Raw genomic sequence first — 27,560 nt, 5'->3', positions numbered from 1 at the left:
AATGGTGCCACAGACATATATCCTATGTGTAGGCTGTTATAAGGGAATATCCCTTCCTTTGAAAAGATGGGGCATCTTTACAATGCTTCATCTGTTCCGCTTATATATTCAGGTTCAGAAAAATTCTAAACAAAGTGTCTTTGAAAACTACAAAGTTGAACTTCACATAAAACATGGTCTGGGCTTATAACACACCCTGAACCCAGACCCAAGGAATATCAGAGGTGTGGGGTCCCACATAATTGTGCTGCTAGAAGCTGGGCCCAGTACCCACCATTTAAGAAGTCTCGTTGTGTTTCTAAGACTTGATTGATGTCCTGCACCCAGGCCTGCTGGATGTCAGCGTTGGCGGCTTGCAGAATGACCCTCTCCGAAGTTTCCCTGTTCATGAGTGCGAACTTGCAGGGGTCGTTGTCCACATTCTCCTCCAGGACCAAGTAGTTCATCTGGGAGATACCAAGTCAATCCTTTTCATATTTAAATGGTTTAATAAAAATCAAGAACATACTACAGTTCCTCCCAGTTTTTATTTCAGGAGATGTTTCCAAACTTTTGCCCTGGATCTAACAGCTAAATACTTTGGTCTCTGTCTTTGAGTGAATGACACGACCCTGGAGAACCTACAGGCCCGCAACAGGGACGGGCTCTCAGCCTGTCACTTCTCACGCATATCCATCCTTCACACCTGAAGGTTCTGAGGCTGAAAGGCCTGCAGTGGTCAGAACCTTACTCACTCCTCTGCCTTAGGGATGCAGCTCCCCCCAGTTTGGCTCTTCCTTGTCCGTACTCCTCCCCACTGGATCCTCACCTTGATGCTCCTTTTGAACATGTAGCCTGGGGTAAGAGATCCCTTCCTGAGCAGTTCACTGAAGATGACAATTTGCTCGAAGAGGAACACGCGCCTCTCCTTGGTTCGGGACTGCATGCCTGCATCCAGCTCAATCACATAGAACGTGTCCTGCTGTAGCAGCTTCCCTTGAGCGGTCAGGGTGCCCTGATGGAGAAAAGGGCTAGGGTGAAGTAAGTGAAAAATGGGGAGATGACCACAGCCCTGTGGGTCCACAGATTCTCCCTTCTGGGGACCTGGACAGCAGACCTGATACCAAAATCCTCAGGGCTGTAGTAAGAGACCAAATTAGGACACAACCATTCATCTAGGGCAGGCACAAGGGCCTTGCAGGGAAAAGGTAAGAAGCAGGTCCAGGAAAATTCCTGATGGAAGGTAAAATTATTAGCTAAAAAGATGTTCAGAAATGATCCCAGCCCTTCTTGTTTTATTAGAAGGAGAACAGAAAGTAAGTGATGTTTGGAGCTAGAAGTGGCCTTTTTGTCCTTGGAGCTCTGAGAAGCATGCCTGCCCGGTTCCCTTGCAGCACAGCACAAGGACCTGGAGTCCTCCAGTGGCCATGAACCTAGAGCCAACTGTGGCCAAGAGAAGTGATGCAGGAGGGACCACAAATAATGTGATAAGTTGGGCCCCTCTTTTCTCCTATTATTTTAAAATGGAGGAAATTCTTCTGAGATCTTAGTCTCCTGCTACAGATCAACATGTACAGTTGGGTTACTGTAGATAGGTGCCCATATTGTATAAGCTAGTAGATATTTTGGGGGTCCTGTGATCCTGCTTAAAATGCCTCCAGCTACCAGGCCACTTGACACACAGCCTGGGAGGTGGAGCCTATTTGGTTTGCCAGTTTCTGACCAGATTTTCAGAGAGAGCTTCACATCTTCAAAGAAAATATGGCTCAACCCTGCAAGTCTTCACAGATGCTATCTAAGAGCCTTGCTTTTCCTACTGTTCTGCAAAAAGAAGCTGACATCTGAGTCAGCAGCCAGAGGGCCTCCTCTGAATCATACTCTCTCAGGTGACAACTTGACCCTTTAATGCAAATTTGGGCCATCCTTTTCACACCTTGTCACATTCCAAACATTACCCAGAACATGGGTCACTTTTCTTTCATGCTCCTGAGAAACACCTCTGCTTGGATCATGCTCTTCACTGTCAAGGTCAGCAGCCAAACAAGCTTATCTCTACCCTGGTCCAAAGTTAATATTAAGCCGGTGACCAGCTAGCCAAGAAAGCTAAAGCTCCACTAACATTACATAAGAGCCTGACCCATGAGGAATAGCCCTGCCAATGCTGAAGGGAAAGCTAGAGGATTTAAACTTGGGGAGGGACTCTAAGTGAGGGGCTCCCTTCTCCCTGGCCCAAAGCCATTGGCTTTAGCAGGAACGGAAATATGTTCAAGGTCCTTCCAGATTAGCTGAAGGAATACAAAGTAGATTCTCTGGGGCTTGATGAAAAAAGGAGATGGTGGTACTTGATTTAAAAGAGAAAACAGTTAAACACCCTGGTATGTGGTCTCTTGTGGACACACACACATATGTACAACATAGTTACTGTGAAGTCTGGCTTGAATTAGGCAGCAAATCAGATGCTGTTCCTCTTGTCAGTGTTGAGTTTCTCCAGAGGCCAGGAGAAATCAAGCCAGACTCCTGCTCAGAAAACATGGGGACATCAAGGTTTAAGAGCAAAAGCAGTTACTTGTGTTGTGCAGAATAGCCTCAGACCTGGCATGACTCTAATGGAAGAAGTATAAAACCTCACCTAGTAAGACTAAAATGCCTTGTAAGAACACAGAATATGTTTCTGCTGCATAACTTCCTTATTCTCCTGCATCGGGTCTGCTGTGGGGGACTGGGAACCTACAAAAAAGGACCCTTGACCTACTTCCTGGTCCCAATAAAGCAGTGGAATCAGACAGGGACACCAGGATGGGCTGGAAGGGCAAGGAGGACAAAAGAATTTGCTTCAAGAAAACCATGAATCCAGTTCAAGAACCCAAACCTGAATATAGCATCTCCTAAATTTACTTATGGACCAGCCTGTCTTATATTTATTCTAGTCTACCTCTTTTAAGTTAGCCAAAGAAAGACGTCTACTACTTTATTAATGATGCCAACTTTCAGGGATCCCTTTTCTCCAAAATGGAATAATAAAATCATCAAGTTGTAGGGTTACCAGGAAACAGGACCGGAAGACTCACATCTTTCTCTAAGGGCTCAACAACAACTGTGTACCAGCCAATAACTTTGTCAGTTCCAATTTTATGATACTGATGTTTAAACAGGTTATGTTTCATCAATATATGAGGTTTGGAATATAAACTAATGACAACTGCTTACTAAGTTCAAAGAACAAGTTGAATTTTTCTAATTTAAAGTTTCATTGTTATGGGTTGCATCATAACCCTCTGCAAGTCATATGTTGAAATCTTAACACCGGCACTTCCAAATGTGACCTTTTGGGGACATAGGGTCCTCACAAAATTAAAGTGAGGCCATTGTGGTGATCGTGCTTGAGTATGATTGGTGTCCTTATAAAAGGAGGAAATCTGGATCCAGAAGGAAGGTAAGGAGAATATGCAGGAAGAATGCCATATGAACAGAAGATGCCATTTATCAGCCAAGGAGAGAGACCTGAACACACCCTTTGCTCACAACTCTCAGAAGGAGCCACTATGCCTCCTCCTTGATTCTGGGCTTCCAGCTTCTACAGATGTGAGATGACAAAGGTCTGTTGTTTTAGCCACCCAGTCTGTGGTGCTTTGTTATGGCAGCCCTAGAGAACTAGTACATTGACGGAAACCAAAATCCTGGGGACATCTAGTTGTTTCTCCTAAAATTTAACTCTCCTCTTCAAAGAACAGAAAAATGCTCATTTAACTAAAAAGCCAGCCACTGTATAGGCTTGCTTATTAGAACCACCCTCTCAAAGAAGTGGTGTACTCTCCCTCTGGTTCTATTTCTATCACATAGTCCCACTCTCCCTTACATAGTTGGCATTTCTCAAGCAAGAAAGAAGGGGGAAGACGTCACAGCCAGGTCCACAGTTATAAAGAATTCTGGGTCTTGCTTGCCCTGTTACTGCTCTGGTTGACTGCTCTGTAAGTGTGTCTGATTGCCCTGTCGCTGGATAGCCTACATAGATGAGTTTTCTAGGCCTGTGAACCAGAGCAGCCAGGCACACAGCAGTAGATGGTGCATGAGGAGGCAGAGGGGGCAGGCACAGGACTTCGAAGGGAAGCTGCAGCAGCCTGGGCTCCTGCTGCCCAGAGGAGACAGGGTTTAGGAGCACTCTCAAGGGCTCACCTCAAAGCCCTGCAGGCGTCCCAGATTCATCATATCATTGCAGCGTTTTGGAACAAGGCACATTAACTCCACGGCTTTCTGTGGGAAACAACAAAAGCAGCTCAGGAGGGGAAACAGGAAGCTCAGCGCAGTTTTGTGCTGGAAGGCAGGGGCCCCCTGGTAGTTCTTAATTCTAGGAGAGGACACTGGTCCCTGCTGCCCATGCTCAGAGGGCTGGGGGACTGTCTGTTCTAGGTGGGGGTGCTGGTGTTCTTCACACATGCTTCCCATGCTGGGACCATGCTACCCAGCCCATCCTTTTCCTACCTTCCCACTTTCGGTTATCAAGTCCCTTCCCTTCTTGTATGTTCTTTCTTCTCTCTGTTGCTTCCTAGTTGCCCAAGCAACAGCTTAGCCTGGCTTGTGAAACACTAGAGTTTTTAACCTAAAATAACTTGCCAGAATGGTCTGTAGCCTTTCTGGCTTAAAATAATCCCCGCGGTGACATTGTCTCAAAGGACTTCACTTAAGGAATAATCCTTGGGGGTGGGGGAGGGAGTGAAAATGGAATACTTTAGACCCAAACAGTACCTAGATTTATGGATAAAATTACACATTGAAACACCCAGTCTCAGGAGAATGTTAGAGGGTTCAAATATCATGCTTTCCCACCACATGTCACTGGTAGCCACGAGAAGAACACCAGTGGGGCTAAGCTCTGATGTGGCCCAGGACAGAATCCTTGAGTTCTAGAAAAACACTCACTGTATGTATCAGTACTCTCGACTCCTCATCCCGCTCAACACCGGTTGGAGGGCTCTGACCGTTTTAGAGGGGTCAGCCAGAGACAACCTTTCCCCTTTGGAGACAGACTCCCAATAATTGTCCCTAGATAGTCAGCATTACAAGCAGAAAACGCTCACCTCGATATCTGAGCACTCCAAGCCCGCCTTCTCGCTGTATCGCAGGAAGTCCTAGCAAGTGGGGGAAGCAGGGAAGGGTGTGGGAAGGGGGAAATCAGTTAGGAAAATAGAGCACTATAAAAAACCTGGCATCACATAAACCGTGATAACACCCAGAAGACTTTCCTTCCCAACAGAGACGGCAATGCTTTGCAGTAGCTGAGATGGGAAGTCATGAGCATCACAGAGAAAAACCCAGGATAGTCAACTATTCAAAACTGTGAGAAATGGGAGGGAGGAAGGGAAGCAGGGGGAGAGAACATTATGACGAGAGAAGAAAAGAGGATTATGAGAAGAAGGGATGGGAGAAAGGTTAGCTACATCTCTCTTTCATTTACCTCCTGTTTCTGTTAGGCACATCAAATTAAACCATTAAAAAGTAAAATATGATCAAATTTTAGCTATTACTCATCTAAAATTTCTAGGGCCTTTCCTTTCTGCTTGTACCTCACTCTGATTGTATGATTATTTTTCACTTTTTGTGACAAAGTCAGAAATTAAAAAAAAGAAAGTGAATTAACCAACCTCAAAGTTGGGAATAAGAGGTATACAATTTATTTGAGGGCAAAGCTGACACAAGTAACCGACAGACAAGACAAAAGCTCACAGGTGCCCGCTGGAGCCCACGGCAACAGTGTGGGGAAGGTAGAACCTCCAGCTGACCTGTTTGCTAAGTCAGGCCCTGACCCAGCCCATGGCCCCATGGCTCTCTTACCTTGAGGAGCAACTGATACTTGGTTATTCTCTGAATGGGCTTGATGAGGAAGTCACTGAGCGTTAGCCTTTGATTTATCTCCTGTTTCACCTCCTGGAACACAAGGGAGTGATGCTAGAAAAAAAGGAGCCAGAGAACTGGGGTGCTCTGGATCGGGGTTCAAGGCTTCAAACAAGACAGGCCTTCGTGTTTGCCAATGAAGTTTTAGAATATCCAAACCATGTGAATGATAGAATTGCCTACAGAACTGCTATCGTGTTATTAATAACACAGAACACACATCATCTCCTTCTGCAGGTCAGTCACTTTCATATGCTGTGTCCTCGCCCCAGTCCTGGGGGACAAGCAGGAATGGGTATTCCGTTCTCTCCACCACTCCAGGGCCAAGTCAGGGGTGACGGGCTTCTCCTGGGACACGACAACCTGAACGCCCTCAACTAGATCTACAGACACCCCACTGAGGGTTCTTTCGGCCACATGCACACTTGCAGGCTGGGGCAGAACAAACACTCTGAGGTGCTGGACAGAACCTCTGGGAACGGAGGCAGAGACTACGAGGGAATTACAAGCACCACCTCAGCGGGGAGGGTCCTCAGCAAGGAGTGTCCAGGGCTGGTGAGGAAAACCGTGGGCCCTGGGGCCACATAAGGAGGACAGCAGCTTCTCAAGCAGTCTGTGTCACCATGGGGGCTTCTAAAAGCACGCTTGGCCACCTCAGCTCCTCTCTGGCAAAGGGGCTCCTGAGAATTTAGCTGAGAGCTAATGGCTGTGTTGAGGCAGCTATCCGTGTCCTGAAGGGGTCACCAGTGCTGTGTAGGCGCCACCTGTGGGTGGCTGTCTTGCTTGGCCTGAATTTCTTCCCCCGGCCCCAGTTCAGCAAAGCCGGAGCAGCTTACTTCAAAGTAGGCATCGTACTCAGCGACGATGTACTCCGAGCGCGGCTTATTCTGGCAGTACCACACGTAGATGTGCAGCTTCCGCTCCTGCAAAGGCAGAGGGCAGGCGCTCAGTCCCCTCGTGCCCCAGGGTGAACCTCAGGGCCTGCGAGTGCTCTGCCAGTCTACACAGCGACAGAACACTGATATGGTCCACGGTCCACACCTCGGGGGTGCACCAGGGCCCTTACATACCAAAGATAGAAGAGTAAATGGAGTAGCAAGAGCCCATCGTCCAAACTGCCAAGAAAGTTAGTGACAACTCAGAGAAGGGTGAGAATGAATAGCAGGGGAGACAGGAAGTTAAACATGCATGTAAGCGAGCCTGATGGCAGGGGAGGGGAGAAGGCGCAGGAAACACTCACATGTTTAATAAAGAGCTGTGCCAATTTGTCTTGTTCCTGGATACATTTTTCCAGTTCAGCCAGGAAAAAACTAAAAGGAAGGAGGGGATAAAAAAGGAAGCCACATTCTTCAGCACTGTGTAATGTCTCAAGGCTGAGATAAATGACTGAAGACTCTCCCCGAACTCCTAGCCCTAAGGTCAGAGGCAGGGGGTGAAGGGGACAGGAGGGCCCTGGAGTCCTAGGATGGCCCAATCCTCAGAATGATGTAGTACTTACTCCTTATGCCAATCGTAAATCTGGTGAATATTCCCAAACACAATTTTGTCCTTTCCTCGCATGTCCTCAGGGACGCCCTTTTCTTCTATTCTCTTCATGAAGCCCTGTAGGGCAGAGGCAATGATGAGCTGAGCATCTTCACAAGAAAGCTTTCGGGGGTGAGCACAACATGCAGCCCTGTGTGGGCTCCCACTCTGCACGAGTCCAAGGGCAGGTGCTTCTGTGGTTTCTCAGTATTCAACCAGGGCTATACCCTTGTGCTGAGTGACACACAAAGTTTTTGTAAATTTCTGGCTCTTGGCCCTGGCTGGGTAGCTAAGTCAGTTATAGTGTCATCCCCATACACTGAGGTTGTGGGTTCGATCCCTGGTCAGGGCACATATAAGAATCAACCAATGAATGCAAAAAGAAGAAGAATAACAAATCAATGTTTCTCTCTCTCTCTCTCTCCCCGTCCCTCTTTCTCTCTAAAAAAAAAATCAACAAATGAAATTCTGGGTCTCTTTCTTTGTCTTCTGCCCCCTTAAGAAAGCAGAATGAAGAAGACATCACTCGCCCCTCTCCTTTCTCTCAATCCGTTACACATCTTTAAAGACTCAGAACCAGACACATCTGGCCTAGAAATAAGTCTCAATATGATAATACTTTAGACTCCGTAAAATGTTGTCACGTATGATCTCATTTCAGCTTTAAGGTCAAGCTTGGAGGTTGTCCAGGCAGCGCTTATCTCCCTGACAGATGAGAAAGCCGAGACACGGGGGGGTCTCATGACCTGCCCGACAGTCGCACCGCTGCTGTCGATGGCCCCGGGTCGCAGCCTCCAGACTCCCAGCCCTCTGCTCCTGGGCTGCACTCTGTGTGGAGGTTGCTGTACCCCTGCCTGCCCCATCCTTCCTTGGAGAAGAGGCTAACTTCCCATAAATTGGAAGTCAGGTCCTCTGTACGCCAGGTTAGTTCGTTTACCCACGGTTCAGGATAGGCGCCTACAAACCGTAAGTCAGCGGATTTCACTGGATGGGGACGTCTAGGTCCAGTGTGAGGAACCAGAAGGCACTTTAGGCGTCAGACACTCAATTTTTAGAATTCACATTCTTTCATTTAAGATGTTTAGCAACAGGGCTCTAAGTTATCTAAATTATCCATTTACTTTCTTAGACTTTCTTATCCAAGTGTCTAAATGCCCCTACAGTAAACCCCTCTGGAGGAAGAGCTGTTTCATTCACTGCCAAGTTGACTCTGAGCTGTGGGCCTGTCAGTCTTGCCTTACTGGTGGTTTTTTCTTTGTCTGTCTTCTTGGAATTCATGTTCACAACGTTCTCCTTAAATCTGAGGAAGCACATAAGCCCCAAGCTTTCACTAAGAGTAACCTGCTTAGGGCAGTCCTAATGGCTTATAGCTCTGGAGAATATTATGTCCATGAGGTTAAACACCAACGAAAACCTCAGACAAAAACTTCATCACCTAAAACAAGGGGAATGTACTCAGCCCTAAGCAAGAGGCTGCGACATTCGGGGCCCCACCTCCCTCTAAATCTCTTACAATGTTCAAGGGGAAAAGAAAAAAAGAAAACCTTACCTACATATTCTAATTAATCTATTACCATTTTTAGTTTCATTTCTGCAAATACCCAGAGAGAGTAAACTACATCCTTTCACTGTAAAACACCTCGGCCCCACTAGGGTCCGATATGCCCGGATTGGCTGACCACCCGAGCCACCTACTCACCTCCACTACAATCCCCAGATCCTTGACGTAGTCTTTCTCAGTCTGCACCAGCTCATTCAGGACAAACCTGAGCAGGAGATGAAGAACAATGAGGTTCCTCCTCAGTGTGAAGCAAGAAATCTTCACACTTCAGTTCACAGGAAAGTTACTCTGCTGCCTTTGTGACGAGACCACCCAGAAGCCCACACTGGTCCCCCCGAGGACCGTGCTCACTGGCGCTCTCCCCATGAGAGGCCTGCATGGACGGCTGAGGGCACCACGGCAGAGGAGGGGCTTTCCCAGACGGGACATGGCCAGCCGTCAGACAAAGAACGCCACTCACAGCCCAGCATTCTGCGTCCTGTTCTTTATGCTCTGCCTCCCTCGCTTGTAGCTGAACAATTGTAGAGACATAGGGCAGAAGGAATGACAACATTTTGACAAAACTGAGTTATGAAAGCTTGAGGCCAAGGGATCAACATGAGACTTTTCTCCCTTCATTTCTGCTCCATTCTTCACTTGACAAGAAGAGAAGATATTTGTTTGATAACAAATCTCTGAGGCCTCAGAGATACTGACACTGAGTGGGGCTTTTGAGATATAGAGACTACAGTTCTTCAGATAGGTATCCATGGTAACTGACCTGCAAAATCCCCAGTCAAGGCCAAGAAGATTGACTGTAGACATTCCAAAATAACAACTTTGAATGCACAGCCTCCCTATGCACCACCAGGTGTGGGATTTAACAACTTCAAGGACATTTGCTTTCTTGGTTTCTTTCTTGTTAATGATTTTCTCCTCTTAGAGTACTTACTCTGTGCCAGGTACTTCACTGGATTTTCTCATGCTTATAACAAGGTAGGGATTGCAAACCCTATTGTGTGTAGATGAAAACACTCAGGTGGCATTGCCCAAGAGGGCAAAGTGAGTAGCAGAGCTGAGATTTGAACCCATTTGTATAAGAGTTCAAAGAGTCAGCTCTTTCACCATCGTCCGCTGCCTGGGAAACCACTCAGACTGGCTCTCTGGAGTCCCCGAGGCACCAAAGCCAAACACTTCCCTTTCTGTCCCGACAGTAAAGAGCAGAACAAAAGCACAGACAACCCTGGGCTCTGCACTGGCACCCGCTGGGTGCTGCGTGGCTTGCTGGGGTCTGACGTGTATTATCTACATTTGAAAGAGTTTTGCCTGGAGCCACACAACTGCATTTTTGGCCCAAGTAGCAGGAGGGATAAAGTTCTGAGATGTGAAAGAGGGGCCCCAGCAAAAGGGTTGAACCCAGGAAGCAATTCATCTGAAATTCTTGATCTGTACAGCACAGAGAAGCCACCGAGTCCTCCGGTCTGGGGCCTGGGGGCGATGGGGAGGAAGCCAGGGGAACACATGCCTCTTTATCGGCGCGTCCAGCACCACCAACCAGCTCCCTCTCTCTGAGACACACATGTGTTGTAGGCCACAGGAAGGAACTGGCAAGGCCAAATAAAAGCATTTAAATATAGCTTTAGCACAGCCCAAGTTACTGCTTGGAAGAAAGTGGTAAAAAGAAAACCCGTAGGGAAGTTAGAGTAGGAATTCAGGGTTGGAAGGGCGCTCTGATGAGGTGAAGTCCAGCTCTTTGTCTCCAAGCGATACTTTTATCCTGAACTGTTTGCTGAGCCCCTGAGGGCTGTCTTGGGAAGGGAACAGGACTGGGCACTGCCAGTGGACCTGGCATCTCTTCCCTTGAAGGGCTCTCTAACCCCCTCTAGTTCTACCCACACTTGTTGTGACCCTTGCCCTTTGCCTCCTGGTGCCACACATGTGCACCAGGGTCCCTGGAATCTGGGGAGGCCACTTACATCCTGCCTCGCAGGGCCTTGGCTTTCTGTTCTTCTTCCAGGTTTCTGGTAGGTGTGGGCGGGGCCATCCCCTCATTCAGGCAGCCTGCCGGTTCTTTCAGGCTCCCCCGGTATGAGCCTCCTTCTAGGCTCTGAAAGAGAAGAGTAAACAGCCTTAGAGAAGGATGCACTGGAAAGGCCTCTGGAAGGCCCCATGTTCCCTGCACCCCTCGTCCCACCCCGGCCATAGGCAACTTGGAAGATATGTAGCCTAGGCTGTTCTCCCTGAACCTCAGTGTGAGCTCCAGGAGACCGGAGACTCCCATCTTCCCGCAGCAGGGAGCCCAGAGCTGCGGCCTTCCCGGGCAATCAGGATGTGCTTGGCGTCATGTGCTGCCTGCCAATTTCCCAAACATCAGACAGAATGAAAATTGTCGAAGTCATTTATCTCCAGGTAAGAGCTCCAAGGTGAAGCTAATCATGGCGATTCTAACCAAACAAGCAGTTAGAGAAGAAAATCAGAGACAGGAACATCAGAGCAAATGATAGGGGAGGGTAGTGACACGAAAACCAGTTCGTTTAAAATCATGTTTGTTTAATCAGCTACGATGTTTTTTGAGGAAGTCAATAGATTTAGCCTTTTCTAAAAACATGTTTGCTAAGGCTATTTACCAAAGGGCTTTCTTCCATTTATTAATCTCTTTCATTTCTTTTAATTTAGTTGCTATGGGATTGAGAAACATTTGAAAGGATTAATATGGTGCTCTAGAAAGAGCAAAGTGTAAAGGATTCTAATCCCGGAGCTACCAGTGACTGGATTATCTTTAATGAGACAGCTAAAGTTATTATATGCTTCAGTTTTCCTCAATTTGCAAATCAGAACACTCCTTTCTACAGCTTTCAAAGGAATAAAAGTACCAGGGAAGGAGGATCACACAGTGACACTTAGCATTTCATGATGCAAATTGGCAGACGCAATGTGGGTGAACAGTGAGACTGAAGATTGAGTCAATGTGGGCGACTGTGAAACAAATGTGGGAGATTAATCCAAATTCTCTGTACAAGACGCCTGTCTGCAACAGCCACTGCTGCTAAAAGGAAGGGCTTTGCTTTACTAGTCTTCGAAAACGTCAGCCCCAAGGTTGAAGTCACGAAGACTGAAAAGTGTCCCAAAGAGTAGCTCAGTTGCTTAGAGTATCATCCCAATGTGCCAAGGTTGCAAGTTTGATTCCCAGTCAGGGCACACACAAAAAGCAACCAATGAATGCATAAATAAATGGAACCACACATTGATGTCTCTCTTTCAAAATAAAAAAGAAAAAATGTCCAAAAAGGTAGGAGGAACAAAAAGCTTCACATGGTCTTAAACAACATGCACTTGGAGCATCTGTGAAGGACTCCCTGAACTGCTGTATTTCAACACAGGCCAAACAGAGGCAGAAAAAGTCCAGAAAAATGAAACAAAAAGCAAAGAGGGGCCCAAAGGGCCACTACATGAGAACAGGGGGAGAATATCGAGACTTGAAGCTGAAAAGCTTAAAGCTGAAGAGAGATGTCAACCTCCTCCCCACTCCGCTCCCCAATCTATGTCCAAATCAACAGAATGTGCTGAGGGCCAAACAGGAATTTGTTACCAACAGTAGAAACTAGAGTGAAGAAGACAGGGTTTTTAAGCTTGAGAAAGAGAATTTCTTTTAATTTGACAGGAAGGTATTTTATAGAACAAGTAATCAACCATGGACTCTGTTATCCAGAGAAGCAGCAAAGTCTAAAAATATAGAAAGGTCAGGAAGAGTTTAGCTAAATTTATAGGTTCAGGATCTGTAACCAGTTATTAAGGAAATGAGTGTCTGGTGCTGAGGCTTGACAAGCCACCGGACAGGCAGGCTTTTCAGTGACATGTGACATGTCCCCTGGTGCCACCACCAGAGACAAGCTCCCCAGGAGGATGCACTCAGAGAGTGATTGATCTGATTACGCGTCTTTCACTTCCCTCCCATCCTCCCCAGTGTCCTGTTACAGTCTGTTCTGCAGCCTGCCGGCTGGCAGGATGCTGGCTGCGAGGCCCAGGAAAAGAGCTCATATCTCTGCCTACGAAGCTCTCCTGTGGAACATCCAGCTTGGCGTGGTCCACTCTCAACTCTTCTGCAGATTGAAGGACATCTGAGGAGTCCAAAATGTCATGCAGAAAAATATGTTCCATCTCCCCCTGCCCAAGTGATCTCTGGGATGGAGCTGAGAAGGGCAGAAGCTGTGCAGGAGGAAGAAGAGGGAAGTAAAGGGTTTGGCTCAACTGTATGCTTGGTAATCTGCCTCAGATAATGGTGTTGGCTGTAAATACTTACAATAATTGAACTGAGGACTTAGCTACCTGTGCTAGAGTTGGGATACTAGGTCCCACTCAACGGCCACTAGGGGTGACCTTCAGCTGCTGGTGCTGCTCCAGTGGTGGGGGGCTGCTGTGTGCTGCGCCGTGTACTGCCACAGGGAGAACTGCCCTGCCTGGGCTCAGGTCACTACAGTCTCAGCAGACAAAGGAAAAGGTGTACAAAGGAGGGAGGGACAAAAGTTGCACAATGGGTGCTCCCAGAGTCAGTCCAAGGTCAGGGAACAGAAATGCAAACAGAATTCAAAAAAGCAGATTAAGTGTGGAGGAAGGCTGTCCCCATGTTAAAAATGAACACATTTCCTGTGTGCTGGGTCTTGGATCACACACCCATAAAACGCCCTTCCTCTGGGCCCCTATGACCACCCTTGACACACCCCCTGCACAGCATCATGGCACAGGATTGTAAGGGATCGTTTGTTCTGTGCTAAAGCACATGGGTGTCTACATGCTGAATGTCTGCAAAGTGCTGGAGAAACAAAGAAGAACAAGATAGGGTTCCCTGTCCTCCACAATCTAAGCTACAGTGGGTGTTCTTCCAGACAGAAGAGGTACCACACAGGATGAAAAGGGAGCTGGCAGCTCTATGGTGGGGAGGAGAGGAAAGGAAAAGGCTTTAATGGAGGAGGCACCTTGAACTGAGTGTTGAGAAATGAAAAAGGGTTTAGTGGATCTACCAATGGGAGGACATTCCAGAGCAGCACTGTGAGCAAAGGATCAGGTTGTGAGACTACATAGGGCAGCCTGGGAAGCTGCCAGCTGCCTGGTATAGGCAGGAGATGGGGGCGGAGGGGTGGCAAATGACTGTGCTATGTGAGTTGGGAGTGGGTCAATACTAGGGAAAGAGGTGAGGAATGGAATAGGTAAGCCTGCAGAAGTATGAGGGGGTTGGATCGTAAGGACCCTTGTGTGTAGCATTAAGAAGGAGAGACTTCACCTTCTAACGCCAGTGACAGGAGAATTTTGTGCAGGGAAGCAACATCATTGGATTTAAGTTTTAGAAAGATCGGTGTTAATATTCCTCTTCATGACTTGGGAAAATGTCTGATATAATACCAAAGGAAAACAGGCCTTAAATTTTATATGCTCTATGATTACATTATTTAAAAGAGTCTAGAAGAAAATATATCTAAATTTCAACCCTGAGTTATGTCTAGATGATGATAAGTGATATAATTTGTTTATACTTGTTGTTTTCCCAATTTTTCTTGAATGAGCATCTATTGCTTTTATTAGTCAAAAAGAACCATTATAAAGTTTTTTTAAAGAGAAAGAAAATAAAGTTCCCCTGGCAGTCATGTAAGGAGACAGACTGAACTCTGAGAGAAAATGGCTGCCACAGTCCAGGTGGGAGGAGATTCTGAGCCCTGACCCTAGACTACAAGTCCCATTAAGGAAGGTTTTGTGCTTGATCCCAGAGTTTGCACATAGTAGGACCCCAAGAATGTACTGAATATGCTATGGAACTCTTGTGGAGAGGTCAAAGCTCATCTGATGAAAAAGCAGGCCAGGGGCTGGTCCGGCACTACCCACCATGCCAACTTCTAGCTGCCCCATCCTTTTGTACAAATGTGTGCAGTGTTCTCTGGGTGAAAGGTTTTAGATCTCAGTCTTTCCCAGGAAAGTTGGGGGTGAGGTGAGGGAAAACAAGTGTAGAATAGAAAAGCTGAAGTCCAGTTTTTCCAGGCAAATGACATTCACGTTTGTGACTTTAGGTTAAAATTTTTTTTGTGGAAATCTAAACTTTTCTTTTTAAAAAATATATTTTTATATTTAGAGAGAGGGAAAGGGAGGGAGAAAGAGAAGGAAAGAAACATCAATGTGCAGTTGCCTCTTGTACACCTCAAGTGAGGACCCGGCCTGCAACCCAGGCATGTTACCTGATTGGGAATCGAACTGGTGACCCCTTGGTTCGCAGGCTGGAACTCAATCCACTGAGCCACACCAGTCAGGGCTAAACTCTTCTATTTCAACAAGCTCAATAACATTTTCCATAGAGGGATGTCAGAGAAACCCAATTCCTGAAAACATACACCTTCATAATGGACATAAGGGGCCAGTATATCCTTCCATCTGGACTCTGGACTTCTGCTTGCTCTACGTCGCCACTGACAAAGCAAGTCAGTTCATCTAAAGGAGAGCAAAGCATGCACAGGAATACAGCCTGGTCCTACCCAGGTAATGTGGCCCGCCATGACTGACCAGGGCAGACCCAGGATGCTGAATGCTCTCAAAACAGAAGTCTCAAAGGTAGGCAGTCTTGCTGAAGCAGGTGACACATTCTCAGGAAGCCAAGCCACAGGTAGACTGAACAAAATCTCAGTCCTGGCCAGCTCCTTCCCTATAGGCAGAGGATTATCAGCTAAGGGTCCTGCTGTCCTGAGCCCAGTGAACTGTTGTGATGCTGCCTGAGGACCCTCCTCAGGGAGGAGGCTTTCCCTCTAAAGGCTCAGCCCTTCTTCTAGGCAGGTCGGGGAATCTTGGGGCTGTTTAGAGGAACAAAACCAGTCATACAGATTGTTAAGCTACTACCCAGCAACATTCACCCAACTACCAATACCCTGTTTGACAAATACTGTGTCCCTGGGCCCAGGGCATGGCTGTAGAAGATAAAGTATGACCACATTTCCTTTCCCTGCCCTTCACAGTACTTATGAGTTGGCTAAGAGCTAATGTTTGTAGAATGCTCGCGGTACCAGTTTACCAAGCACATTCACACCTCACTTAGTCTTCATCTTAACTCTCTTGAGATTAGATTCGGGTGGACAGAACCAGCATTGTTGATAAATGAGATAAAACTGAAGCCCAAGTAGCCTAAGTAACTTGCTCAGGACCACAGAGTAAGTAGCAGAGGCAGGACCAAAACCTAGGTCTTCTGATTCCTTATATACTCACCACCACCTCCAGTCTACATGTCTGGAAAAAGCTTTATTAAAAATCAAACAGGGAAGGCAGGGGGAGTCCTTAGTCTTGCGTCAGAATTAAAAACAATACCTTAATATAAAACCTAGAGCAAGTATGTTAGCTCTGTTTGGGAAGGTGGGTGGGCATCCTCTCGTGGTAAACCAAAGCCTGAGTTAAAGACCCAGGCTAGCCAGAGAGAACTCAGAAGTGCTCATTAAGGTCCAGAGGGACTTGCCAAAGGAGGTTCTGGGGATTTTAGGGGTTTTACTGGCACAGCACCAGAGCAGAGAATGCCCATCCTCATTCCCTAACAGCAGTTCTCAAGCAGCAGAGACCACAACACTCAGGGCGGGAGCCTCAGGGCAGTCAGAAGCACAGATAAGCAGCCAGGGCAGCTCTGAAACTCAGAGACATAAGGGATCTCATGATGGCTGTTGGGAAGAGCTAGGGGACCAAGTGAATTCCGAGTGCAGAATTTGGGGCTATCTTTGGAGCAACCAAAACAGAATTAAAGCCTTAGATATAAAAGTCCAAATATACCAGATACTGCTGTAAAATTTCCAGACTCTACATTGAAAAGGACCTTGTTGGTTCTTCTTATACTGAACTAAGATGACTTCTGCCCACAGGCCTAGGATTCACCCTCGGAAGTAAGAAAGTGTTGCGACTAACCCCTCTTTCCCACGGCACTGCTCAATCATGAGAAGACAGCTCTTGTGTCCTCTCTCTCCTAACTTCTCCCCATACTTAACCTCAGTTTCCTTTTTTTATTAGAGTTTTTAAAAAGATTTTATTATCTTTGTAGAAAGAGGGGAAGGCAGAGAGAGAGAGAGAGAGAGAGGCAGAAACACCGACGTGAGACAGAACCTTGGTCAGTTGCCCCTCACACACGTCCCCCTGGCACGTGCCCCAGCTGGGACCCAACCTACAGCCCAGGCCTGCGCCCTGACTCGGAATCAAACTGATGACCTTTTGCTTTATGGGACGATGTCCAACCAACCGAACCACACCAGTAGGGCCTTAACCTCAGTTTCTTCAGCTTTCTTTCAAATGACATGGACCACATGGTACTGGCTACCCCTTCAGGGGCGACTTCCACTGAGTTCAAGAGTGTTTTGAAATGCCAGGCTCAGAACCCAATGCATGACTCACACACAGCTCATGACAGGTGTGGTCTGAAAGCTCGAGTGCAATGGGGCCATTACTCTGCTGAATCTGTACATTGTGCTTCCATTAACCCAGCCTATGATCACGCTGGCTCTTTTGGCAGCACTCACATTGTTGTACTTACAGTCAAATAAAAGCTCCTGAACTTTTACAGGCTCTAGGTCTTACCCTCTTCTAAGCTAAAGGGCTGATAGGGAAGAGGAACACAAGTCTTGGAGATGAAAACACAACTTGGTATTTGTAAATGTGGCTGAGGAAAGCACCAGCTACTGCTGGCTCCTTTGCTGCCCCAGGGTGGGTGCGTGTGGGGATGGGAAGAAAGAGAGGAGGAAGGACAACGGACGGAATTTCGGTGAGAAGATTCTGAGAAACCAAACCACTGCTCCCTTGTTCCTTTCCCCTCTATGAGTTTGGTTTTGTATATCCAGCCAAAGAAATCTCTATAATTCTAGACTCATTGCAGGTCCTCAAGAAGTAGTTATTAGTGGAAGAAGTTAAAGATCCTATTATGGTAAACTCACCACAGAAAGGCCATACATCTGAAGACATCTGTAGAGAGCCAGTTATAGGGCCAATTGACTCCACCACCAGCCTACACTCCCTCTCCTTTGGGGAATCTGCTCTTATGGGACTTCTCAGTATCTGCACCAACATGTGTCACACCACATCCATTGCTCACACAGACTGGAGGTGAGCAGAGACTCCTGACAGTGGTAAGGTGAGCAGCAGTAGTAGAAAAAAGGTACTCCAACGTATGAAAAAATACAGACTTTTGGAAACAGATATTTACTGATAAAAGTGTAAAAGGCCCCTATAGTGGAGGAGAATACAATGTCCTAAATGACAAAGCATCTACCTGGAGAGGTAAATGAAATGACTTTCATTTGTTGAAAGTCATTGTAAGGAGTAACACACAGGACCACCGAACAGCGGGGCTGGGCGGGTGCGGTCTGCACAGTGGTCCCCGTGGGACCGGCGGCACATGACATCTGGCCCGGGCCAGTCAGAGGAGCCCTTGTGGGGAGATGAGATTTGAGTGGGGCCTTGAATAACTATTACACTTTGGATAAGCAAAAGTGAGGGGGAGAACATTCCAGGGAAGTGGAATGAAATTTGGAGGCAGCACAGGCAAATGTGTGTTTGGGGATAGTGAAAAAAACAATTCCGTGTTCATCAACCACAATAGCAAGTGGACGCTGGAAAAGACAGGTTGGGAAGAAGGCTCCAAAACATTAGAAATATGAGTAAATGTGGACTTTATGTATGGGCCAGTGACTTCCAAACGTTGATTATGTACCTCTATCAATAAGCCTAATTTTGGTTACACATATCCAAAGCATGTAACTTACTTATAAATCATACACGTATATCTGTGTTACTGTATTACCATATGTACATATTAAGACATACACAAGACTGTCAAACAATGAGATAAAGAGATGCCAATCTTTTCTTCCTGCATCTCAACAAACTGTCTTGTGTACTGAAGGCACCCCACAGTGGAAACAACTGCTTCTGTGGCTATAGGGCAGTGGTGAGCCTCCACTGTGGAGGGAGGCAATAAACAGTGCTTGTGAAGGACCAGCTGGAGTGTGAGGCCGGGAGGCAGACCAGGACAGGGAAAGATCAAGCAGTGGATACTGCAGTAGTGCAGCCATGAGGTCAGGGCCCAGGCTCAGGTGGCAAAAGAGAAAATGCAAAAAAAGGATGATTTTTTTTTAATCCTCATCTGAGGACATGCTTTTTAATTTTTGTAGAGCGAGAGGAAGGAAGGGAGAGAAAGAGAGAGAGAAACATGGGTCAGTTGCCTCTTGCATGCGCCCCACCAGGGACCAAACTTGCAACATATGCATGCGTCCTGATTAGGAGTTGAACCCACCACTTGTAGGACGACGCTCTAACCAACTGAGCCACACTGGCCAGCGCAGGATGATTTTTAAGGAAATAAATTATTTTTTATGGTATTTGGAGAACGAAGAGGCTGTATGGGTTAGTGTAGCAAGGAAAGGGGAGCAAGTGAGGAGTGGCCAGAGAGGGGAGCTTTGAAAAGTGCACGCAGGCCCATGACAGTGCTCAACCCCCACCTGTGGGGCAAGGAGAGATGGCAGGGAACAGACAACCCCCTGGAGGTTGGCATCCTTACTGAAAACACCAGCTAAGCTCTTTTTAATTGGGAAGGAAAGTTAGGAGGAAAAGAAGAAAGTCATATATGTTAAATTCATTGGTACTCCATAAGAGCTGGGACATTTAAAGAGGGAGTTCCTGTAATTAAAATTATTATCAGGTAGCTTTCCCCCGAGAGCATCCATCATTCCCTCTCATTCCTGGGCCAAATGGAGAAGGGTTGAAGTGGTGCTGATGGACAGGACTGCCCGACAGAAGTCTGGCAGAAACACAGGCACTTATCCTAGTGAGAGTTGCAATAAAAACAAAGTGAGGGACATAAGAGAGAGCAAAGGAAAGGAGAGGGCTTCAAGTTGTCATCCTGTACTGATATACTTTTTATTATTATTATTTTTATTCTTATTTATTCTCCTACAGTACATTTAAACGTAAAAATAAGGGAGTAAAGGAGTTCTGTCACCAGCATGAATGCCAAAGCCCTGAACCAGCTCAGACTCATGACAGGATCTGCACCAGCTCCCTGAGTGTCTTGCGGGGAGGTGTCCATGTACTTGTGCCCATGCTCCTTCAGAATCAGCAGTCCACTTGTGTGAGGTACGCAAGCTAGAAGACTACCTGAGGTCCCCAAATACAATTACTCAGTGCTTTCAAAGATCCGATCCCTGTTCCATGTCTCTGCAGAAAAGTTAGCTTCCAGGCTAACCAGACACACATCAGTCACCGTCAAAATGTCTCTGCCCTGGAGACCAGTGGACCAGGCTTATTGGGAGGCTATTTTGTCTTGAATACCTTTTACCTCTCGTCAATGTCACAGTCCCAAAAGAGTCTGTTCACTGTCCATACCCGTTCCCGAACAAATCCCAAGAGCACTCAGGCACACAGCTTTTTAGAAAGCACCACTCGCTGGAAGTGACCCTGTAGGAGGAACGAGGGTAGGTGCAACAGAGAACACTGCTGACAGATGCCAAGCCCTAGGAGCCACACAGAGGGGAGATCCCGGCAGAGCTGCCTCTTGGGCCCCACTTACCAGCTTGCTTTTGACCAACTGTTCTATTGCACTGACAAGGTCTGCAGCAGTAGGCACCTCGCTGGAAGCCTGCCGGGCTGCTAGCAAAGAGGAGGACTGCAAAACATTGAGCAGCAGAGGAAACGCAGATTAGCAAGGAATGAGGAATAGCAATTAGCAAGCAAAACAGCAAGTCCAAAGCTCAAAGTGGGCAAGGCAAGCAAAGCTCTTGGGAGTTTCGAGGGAGGAGATGACAGAGGGACATGGGGCGGGGGAGGGGGGGGAGCGGGGGGAGGGGTATGGGTGTGGGACAGGCCTGCCAGACCCTTTGTCAGAGTTTCTGGCCAGAAGTGAAGCAGGAATGCGACTAGGCTCTCCTTATGCAGGCCCCCTAAGGAGCTTAGGTGGGTGGGGGTTTGCTGCGTTCTCTGGGAGACCAGTAGGTAAGGGTTGTGCCTACTGATAGCAGTGGGGTTGGGGTGGAAGGCAGATAACACTTGGGCCACTACAGGGCTGCCCTTTGCTATTCCAGGGTGTGAAAGGAGTCAAAAAAGCTAGCTCTGAGTGTGTTTGAAGAAGAGAAATTATCCTCGCTTTACTTAGGTGTAGATCTTAAATATAGATCTTACTGTGTGTCAAGCAAAAATCAGAAATGCTGAGGGCAGAGCACTTAAGACCAGAAAGGTAGACACCTACTCCCCACCCCCATGCATACTCAGACACACACTGCTGCAAACTGGCACACTGGGAAGTAACTCAAGGCTTTGGCAGGACTTGTGTAACTTGTTCTGGAGAAGCAGGGACTCTCCTGTGCACAGAGAAGGGAGGCTCAAGGCCAGGGCCTGTCCCTCTTCCCTCACACCCACAATAAGGCTTAGTCCACACGGCTGTTTGGGCAGTGCTCTGGGGACTCCTGCTCACTGAGGAGTGGTGGTATATTTTCTTCCCACTCCTACTTGAGAAGAAACTGGGGGAAATGATCAACTCTACGTGCACATGCAAGCTTTTACCCCCAGCACGTCAGAGCAGAGTGCACTGGCCTTCCCGGGGCCCAGGGTGTACGAGTCTTCTGCTTTTGACACTGATGACTCTGGGAGTAGAGAACTGGATGTCTGGGGACAAAAATTCCAGTTTGTCCCCAAAGTTAGGGGGGAGAGTTTCAAAAAGGAAGCTTCTTTTGGCCTAATCTAAGTGTGAGTTTAGGTATTTGCTTCTAAGATAGGGTTAAAAAAAATGAAATCAATGTAGTTAAGAGAGATAAAAAAACTATTTTTTTCTCTCCTGGGGAATGCAAGAAAAATGTGTAAGTCTGTTTGGAAATTGAAGTTATCAATCTTTTATCAGTCTTAGTAATTCTACCCGGGAACTTTCTCCAGGGACAGAAAAGAAAAGAGCGAATGCTGTGCGTGACAGGGGACCTGTGGTGGCACCAACCAGGGCAGCAAAGATTGGAAACCACCTACGGTACCTGAAAACAGGCGGGCCAAGCTAATTATGGCACATCAAATAAATGAAATACTCCCAAGCTATTGAAATTATAGTTACGAAGGTAAAATCAATGAGATTTTAGGAAACATTAAATAAAACACTCATGAACAAATATTAAAAGGAAACATGGAGACTTAATTCCACAACATTAACAATGGGTGGACTCTAAAAAAATTCCTCTTACACTGTTACAAAAGTTATTTTCATAAATCCAATGCCATTTGCTAAAAGTTCTGAGGATCACCAAATATTCCAGAAAAACCAAGGCACTGAAGTCCAACAAACAGGACTGAGGAGGGTTACTGAGTGTAAACAGGGACTGGCCATCTGCCTTACTTCTGGCGAAGGAAAGTCTACATCAATGTCTGCGGGTAAATCCACATTTTCAGTTAAAAGTTATCCAGAAACAACATAACATCCTTTTCCCCAAAATAAGCAGTTCAGAGGGTATTGGGGGGGGGGGGTTCGTGACCTTTACTTATCTTGTGCGAGCTGGCACCTCACTGTGGAAGGCTGTGTGGGAGGGCAAGCAACTGGGGCAGGGGCGTCCTACCCGCCCCCCCGCCCCGCCCCCACCCATACACTATCACTGCTTGCAGAGCATCTCACAAGGATGGGCCTCTGGGAATCCACATGGCACCATGCCACGCTTCCTGCTGCTTTTTTCCCAATAGTCAAGAGTCAGAGCTGACCCCGGAGACCAGGGTCACCAACAGCACCTTAGGAGGGGCCACAACTGTGTGCTGCTCATGGGTGAGTCACAGAGGGTGGCAGCGACCACATCTTAGTCATCATCCTGTCCCTAGAATCTGTCCCTGTGGCACAGGGGACACCCTCAATGTCTGTAGGTTAATGATCCAAATGTAAAGCAGAATTAAAACAAGAACTGGGCTATCACCAGACATGCTGAAGCATCTGTAGTCCTTTTTGAACTGTACCCTAGGTGGTACTGTGTGCTAGAGCCACAGCACCAGAGGAGCCTGCCCAGCTGTGAGGCAGAGCACCAGAGAGCACAGCAGGACCCTGGGGAGAGGCTAGGGTACTGCCACCGCAACCCCCACCCCCGAACAGCACTCCGAAAGCAAATGCAAAGTACGATCGAAAACTGAAACCACCACTCCGACTCCAGAGTGCAAATGACAGCAACTCTAAGAGAAGGCAGGAAAAGCACCGTGCAGTGAAAACGTCTGTAAGGAAAGTCAGTGACGCAGCACATGACTAACGCAGCCTGGGGCCTCGGATCAGAGCCTGAAAGCACAGCCAACCTCAGCCTCTGTTCCAGAACAACCGGAGAGATCACTCTGTGATTAGAGGCCCAGCAGACTTCACACTTCAGACATCCATGAGCCCCTCTGCCAGGGAGTCGGCATTTTTGCCAAACAGAGAACATGAGCGAGCTGGCGTGTTAGGTCTGCCCACCTTTGACAGCAACCTCTCCTGAGCAGCATCTCTGCCCTCATGCTGTGTTTGCAGAATTTTAACAGCACTGGGCATGACTGGAAGTTACCGTTATTTCAGTTTTAGAGGTGAGCATAGGGAAAACAACCAACTAAAACATAGGCCATACAGTCAGGAACCAGAAAACGATAATGGTGTAGAATCACCTCAGATTCCCCTTTGAGACTACTAGTGCCTTTTGAGATCTGCTGCTTCCAAAGACAGAGAGCCATTACCCTTCATCAACAGGACAAGGGGCCAGGCGGGTCCCCACTCTGAGTGTTCTGCATACATGGCTACACTGCCCAGAATGAAGTCAGATCTCCAGGGGAAGGGAGGGGACCCCTAGCAAACACAGTCAGAGTCTGCATCACCATGGATTCATGTGGTGTAAGGGGTAGCAAGGGCGAGAATATCACTACCCGCCCCCCCCACACAAAATACAATCACATGTGTTATGCACTGCTCTTTCAAGTGAGAAAGTCAAGAAGCCCCACCATCTCATCCTGTGTCGGGTCATTGTCAAAGATCTTCATAGGCGGAGGGAGCGGGGTGTGTGACTCTTCATCTGGCTCATCTTCACCCCAACCTTTCTTGCTCTTCTAGAACAAAAGAGCAGCATTAGTCACTGTTTCATACAATTAAAAATGCCAATGGACTTGCAACTTTTAAACAAGCAACTGAAGATACTCCTCTCTCAACAGACTCCTGTTTTTTAGCCTCAGTGTCCTCTTCTATAGAATAGGTACACTTGCTTACCTTGAAGGACAGTGAGGACCAAGAGGGGACACACGTGAGAAACACCCACCCCATTGATAAGCCCTGAGTGTGGTCAGAGAGAGCCTAACTTTAAGTGTTTGAAGGACGATTAAACCACAATCTGATCATCACCAGGCTCCACTGTCATTTTCATAGGAAGAAATGGCAGATATAGTAAAATTACAGAGTATGGTTGCATATTAGGAAGTACTTCTTAGCCACATGAGTGACTAGAGTAGGTTAGTTTGCCAGATAAAATAGCTATCTCTTTCCACCAACCAAAACATACCCACTGTATTTTGATCACAGAATCTCAGCTTTGGAAGGACCCTCAGAGGTCACCCCAAAGGACCTCTTGGCTAACACAGGTATCTTTCTGTTATGTGAGATCATATAGCCTCCCAAACGCTTCCAGTATGGGTGTTCATTCATTTTCATGAAGGCTCATTCCATCAGTAGTTAACAACCCCTTCCACCTCTGTGCTGTCTCTCTTTGAGCTGAAACCTTACCTGTTACAACTTCCACTTATTAATCATAATTCTCCCCTCCAGAGCAAACTGGACTTGTCTACTCCCTTTTATATGGGGCGTTGCTCAAGATGCTTGTAAACAGCTATAACCTCTCAGCAGTCTTCTGTTGCCCAAGTGAAATGGTCTCTGTTCATTTATTCCTATTCTGAACAGGCCTAGCAAGGCTTGATGCAGTCCTTAGCAGTGGCAGGGCACTAGGTGACTAGCCGGCTCCCCTTGGAGCCAAATCTGGCAAACTTGGGTCTGTTTGCTAGATATCCTAGGTGCTGGTCAGTCTGAATTGGTCACAAATCAAACTGGCAAGGTCTTTGGCATTGACAATACAATGAACTTGGGTTACTTAAGCTCAATAAGGAACACTTCCGGGGACTAGAGACTGTCCAGCTCACCACACCTGTGGAAAGAGGCCTCCCAGGCCTCCAGGGAGGATGTGTGTCAGAAGCCCCTTCCTGATGGCCATGTGTTAATACCTCATCAGCACTGTCTCCCTGAGGGGTCGTCTCATCACCAGGCTTGGGAGATCCCAGGTCAAAGCTCTTCCGACCATCACGCACTTTCTTCTGCTTCTTGATGTTTCCGTCTGCTTTCCCACTGTTAAGCCGGCGCACAGGACTCGTCAGCCACTTCTTAAGGGTGTTGGTGGAGCGTTTGGGGCCGGGCGAGCTATGGATGGAGTTCAGGGAGGGCTGAGACTGCAGGTTGGCCACTGACTCGGACTTGCCTCCATTTTCACTTGAGGAGTGAGAGTATGCATCTGAGGAAAAAGAACAGACAGACACAGCGTGTCAGAGGCAGTTAAGGCGCCTGCCAGCCTGGGAGTGAGACAGCTCTGTCCTCAGGAAGCTAGAACGTAGGCAGAATGTCAAGGCCAGCTGCAGACCCCAGTCAAGGACACACTCTCAGGAACGGCAGTAATAGTGACACACACTCGGCTTTTAATGTATTTGGCACCACTCCAGGTGCTGTGGTTCCAGGAGAAAAGAGAAGACAAAGACACCTTCTTTCGTGGAAAAATCAAGGTCCTGAGCAAGAGTTACCAACCCGTAACAATGTTATGGAGCAACTCTTAGTGTTTTTTAAAGATATGCAAGTCAAAGTGTTCATTTTCACAAACCTTTTATGTAGCTACACACACACACTCACACAGAAGCAGAGAGGAGAGATGAGTGAAAGAGCAAGTCAGAGCTCACAAGATAAAGGTAAATTCACACAGAAGTATGTGCCTAATTGGACTCTAAATGATAAAGCAGTGGAGTTCACAGGAAGGTCAGATCAGTGTTGTCGGGACTGGTCTGTAAAGGTGTGGAGAGAGAGATCTGTCTGACTAGAGGAGAAGGAAGAAGAAATTCCCAAAGGAGGAGAAGGTGGGGACAAAAGCACAGAGGCAGGAAAATTGGAAAGTTAAGTTACCATAGCCCATAAATAGATCTTTTGAATAAAATGAAGATTAACAGAGAAGAAGAAACTGGATAGAAAGATTAGTGAGGATACTTAATAATAAACTAGAGGAGTATAAACTTTATTGTGAGACTTTACCAGAATGATGATAAAAAGGTTTTGTTTGTTAATTAATCTGGTACCTATATGGGTCTGTCCAGCAATTATTAATATAATGAGAATGGTTTGTGCGACTTCAATGTAACCTGGCAGCCAAGGAGAGTGGACTGGAATGTGCATGTGTGAACAATGACAACTTCACTGTACTGGTCAGTTGGGGATGGTAGATGCCATTGAGTGAGCATGTGCACTGTGTGGCCCTCGCATTCAAAATGACTGAGGGAACAGAGCAACGAATCCACATCAAATGTTGCAGTAAGCCTGAACATTCCTCTGCAGAAACTATTCGGATGATTCAGAAGGCCACAGCTATGGGCACCTGGTGATTGGCAGCATCATCATAACAACACACCTGCTCATGCTTCCCGTCTTATGCAGAGTTTTTTGGCAAAACATCAAATCACCCAGGTGACTCAGCCCCAATTTAGCCTTATTAGGCGCCCTGTGAATTCTAGCTTTTCCCCAAACTAAAATCACCTTTGAAAGGGAAAAGATTTCAGAGTATCAGTGAGATTCAGGAAAATACGATGGGGCAGCTGACGGTGATTGGGAGAACTGTGTGAGGTCCCTAGGTATCTACTTTGAATGGGGCTGAGGCATCATTGTCCTGTGTACAATGTCTTTTGTATCTTCTTCAGTAAATATGTCTATTTTTCATAGTACATGGCTGGATACTTCCCGGACAGGCCTCGTATACAGCATATCTGTGGGAAGGGGGCAGTTAGAACCTAGAAGGCCACACTAGGGCTGTGTTGAGGGACTGTTAGGAATGAATGTGAGGCATTTCAAAGCAAGAAGTGGTGCCGTTAGTGTCTGGATGGCAATCAAAGGTGAGTTACCTCTCTGTATGCTGCTTCTTCTCATTACCAAAATGGTCTTGGGAGAATACCTGACCAGCTTTACCTTGACCCCCAACACCTTCCTCCCATCACCCCAGTGCCAGTTTGTATACTGATAGTTAAACCAAACTCATGACTAGGTATTTAAACAAATTATTGGAGTGGTTTTTTGTATACCTACTTATCTCAAAGACTGAGTCACCTTTCCCCATAATAACTTCATCCCAGACCTAGCCTAAAAGTCTAATCTAGCCTTGGGGGCTCTCTGGCCTAGACAAAGAAGAAACAAAATCCTGAGAGAAGGTGAATGAATGCTTTTGCCAACAGAGAGCTATCTCTAGCTTCTACAACTAGCTGATCTCAAAGGCACCAAGACTGACCCTGCAGGGACTTCCTTAGACATTGGGAGAGTTTTGTACATACTTTAGAAAATAACAGCAGAATATTCGGATCTAGAAGCACAAAAAATGAGCTC

General features: G+C 47.0%; 1 protein-coding gene across 20 annotated transcripts in view; it reads right to left on the bottom strand.

Moving 5' to 3' along the window:
* KALRN (kalirin RhoGEF kinase) overlaps positions 1-27,560 on the bottom strand; it is a 698,826-nt gene that overhangs the window by 50,075 nt on the left and 621,191 nt on the right. For 11 of the 20 annotated variants that reach the window (XM_045851423.1, XM_045851424.1, XM_045851430.1 and 8 more), the window contains 13 exons: positions 25,160-25,443; positions 23,897-24,001; positions 20,496-20,591; positions 10,909-11,039; positions 9,092-9,158; positions 7,367-7,470; positions 7,109-7,178; positions 6,705-6,791; positions 5,809-5,901; positions 5,055-5,105; positions 4,153-4,230; positions 809-994; positions 275-446 (listed from right to left, as the gene is read on the bottom strand). In XM_045851423.1, the coding sequence (XP_045707379.1) occupies positions 275-446; positions 809-994; positions 4,153-4,230; positions 5,055-5,105; positions 5,809-5,901; positions 6,705-6,791; positions 7,109-7,178; positions 7,367-7,470; positions 9,092-9,158; positions 10,909-11,039; positions 20,496-20,591; positions 23,897-24,001; positions 25,160-25,443 (1,524 nt within the window). The remainder of the gene's footprint in view (positions 1-274; positions 447-808; positions 995-4,152; positions 4,231-5,054; positions 5,106-5,808; positions 5,902-6,704; positions 6,792-7,108; positions 7,179-7,366; positions 7,471-9,091; positions 9,159-10,908; positions 11,040-20,495; positions 20,592-23,896; positions 24,002-25,159; positions 25,444-27,560) is intronic. The other 9 variants (XM_045851425.1, XM_045851427.1, XM_045851446.1 and 6 more) reach the window with 3 other exon arrangements.

Source organism: Phyllostomus hastatus, unplaced genomic scaffold (genome assembly GCF_019186645.2).
Source record: "Phyllostomus hastatus isolate PE091 unplaced genomic scaffold, TTU_PhHast_1.1 phas_contig_86, whole genome shotgun sequence".
Lineage (NCBI taxonomy): Eukaryota > Metazoa > Chordata > Mammalia > Chiroptera > Phyllostomidae > Phyllostomus > Phyllostomus hastatus.
Note: the sequence above shows the minus strand (reverse complement) of the source record. Positions and strands in the feature narration are given on the sequence as shown.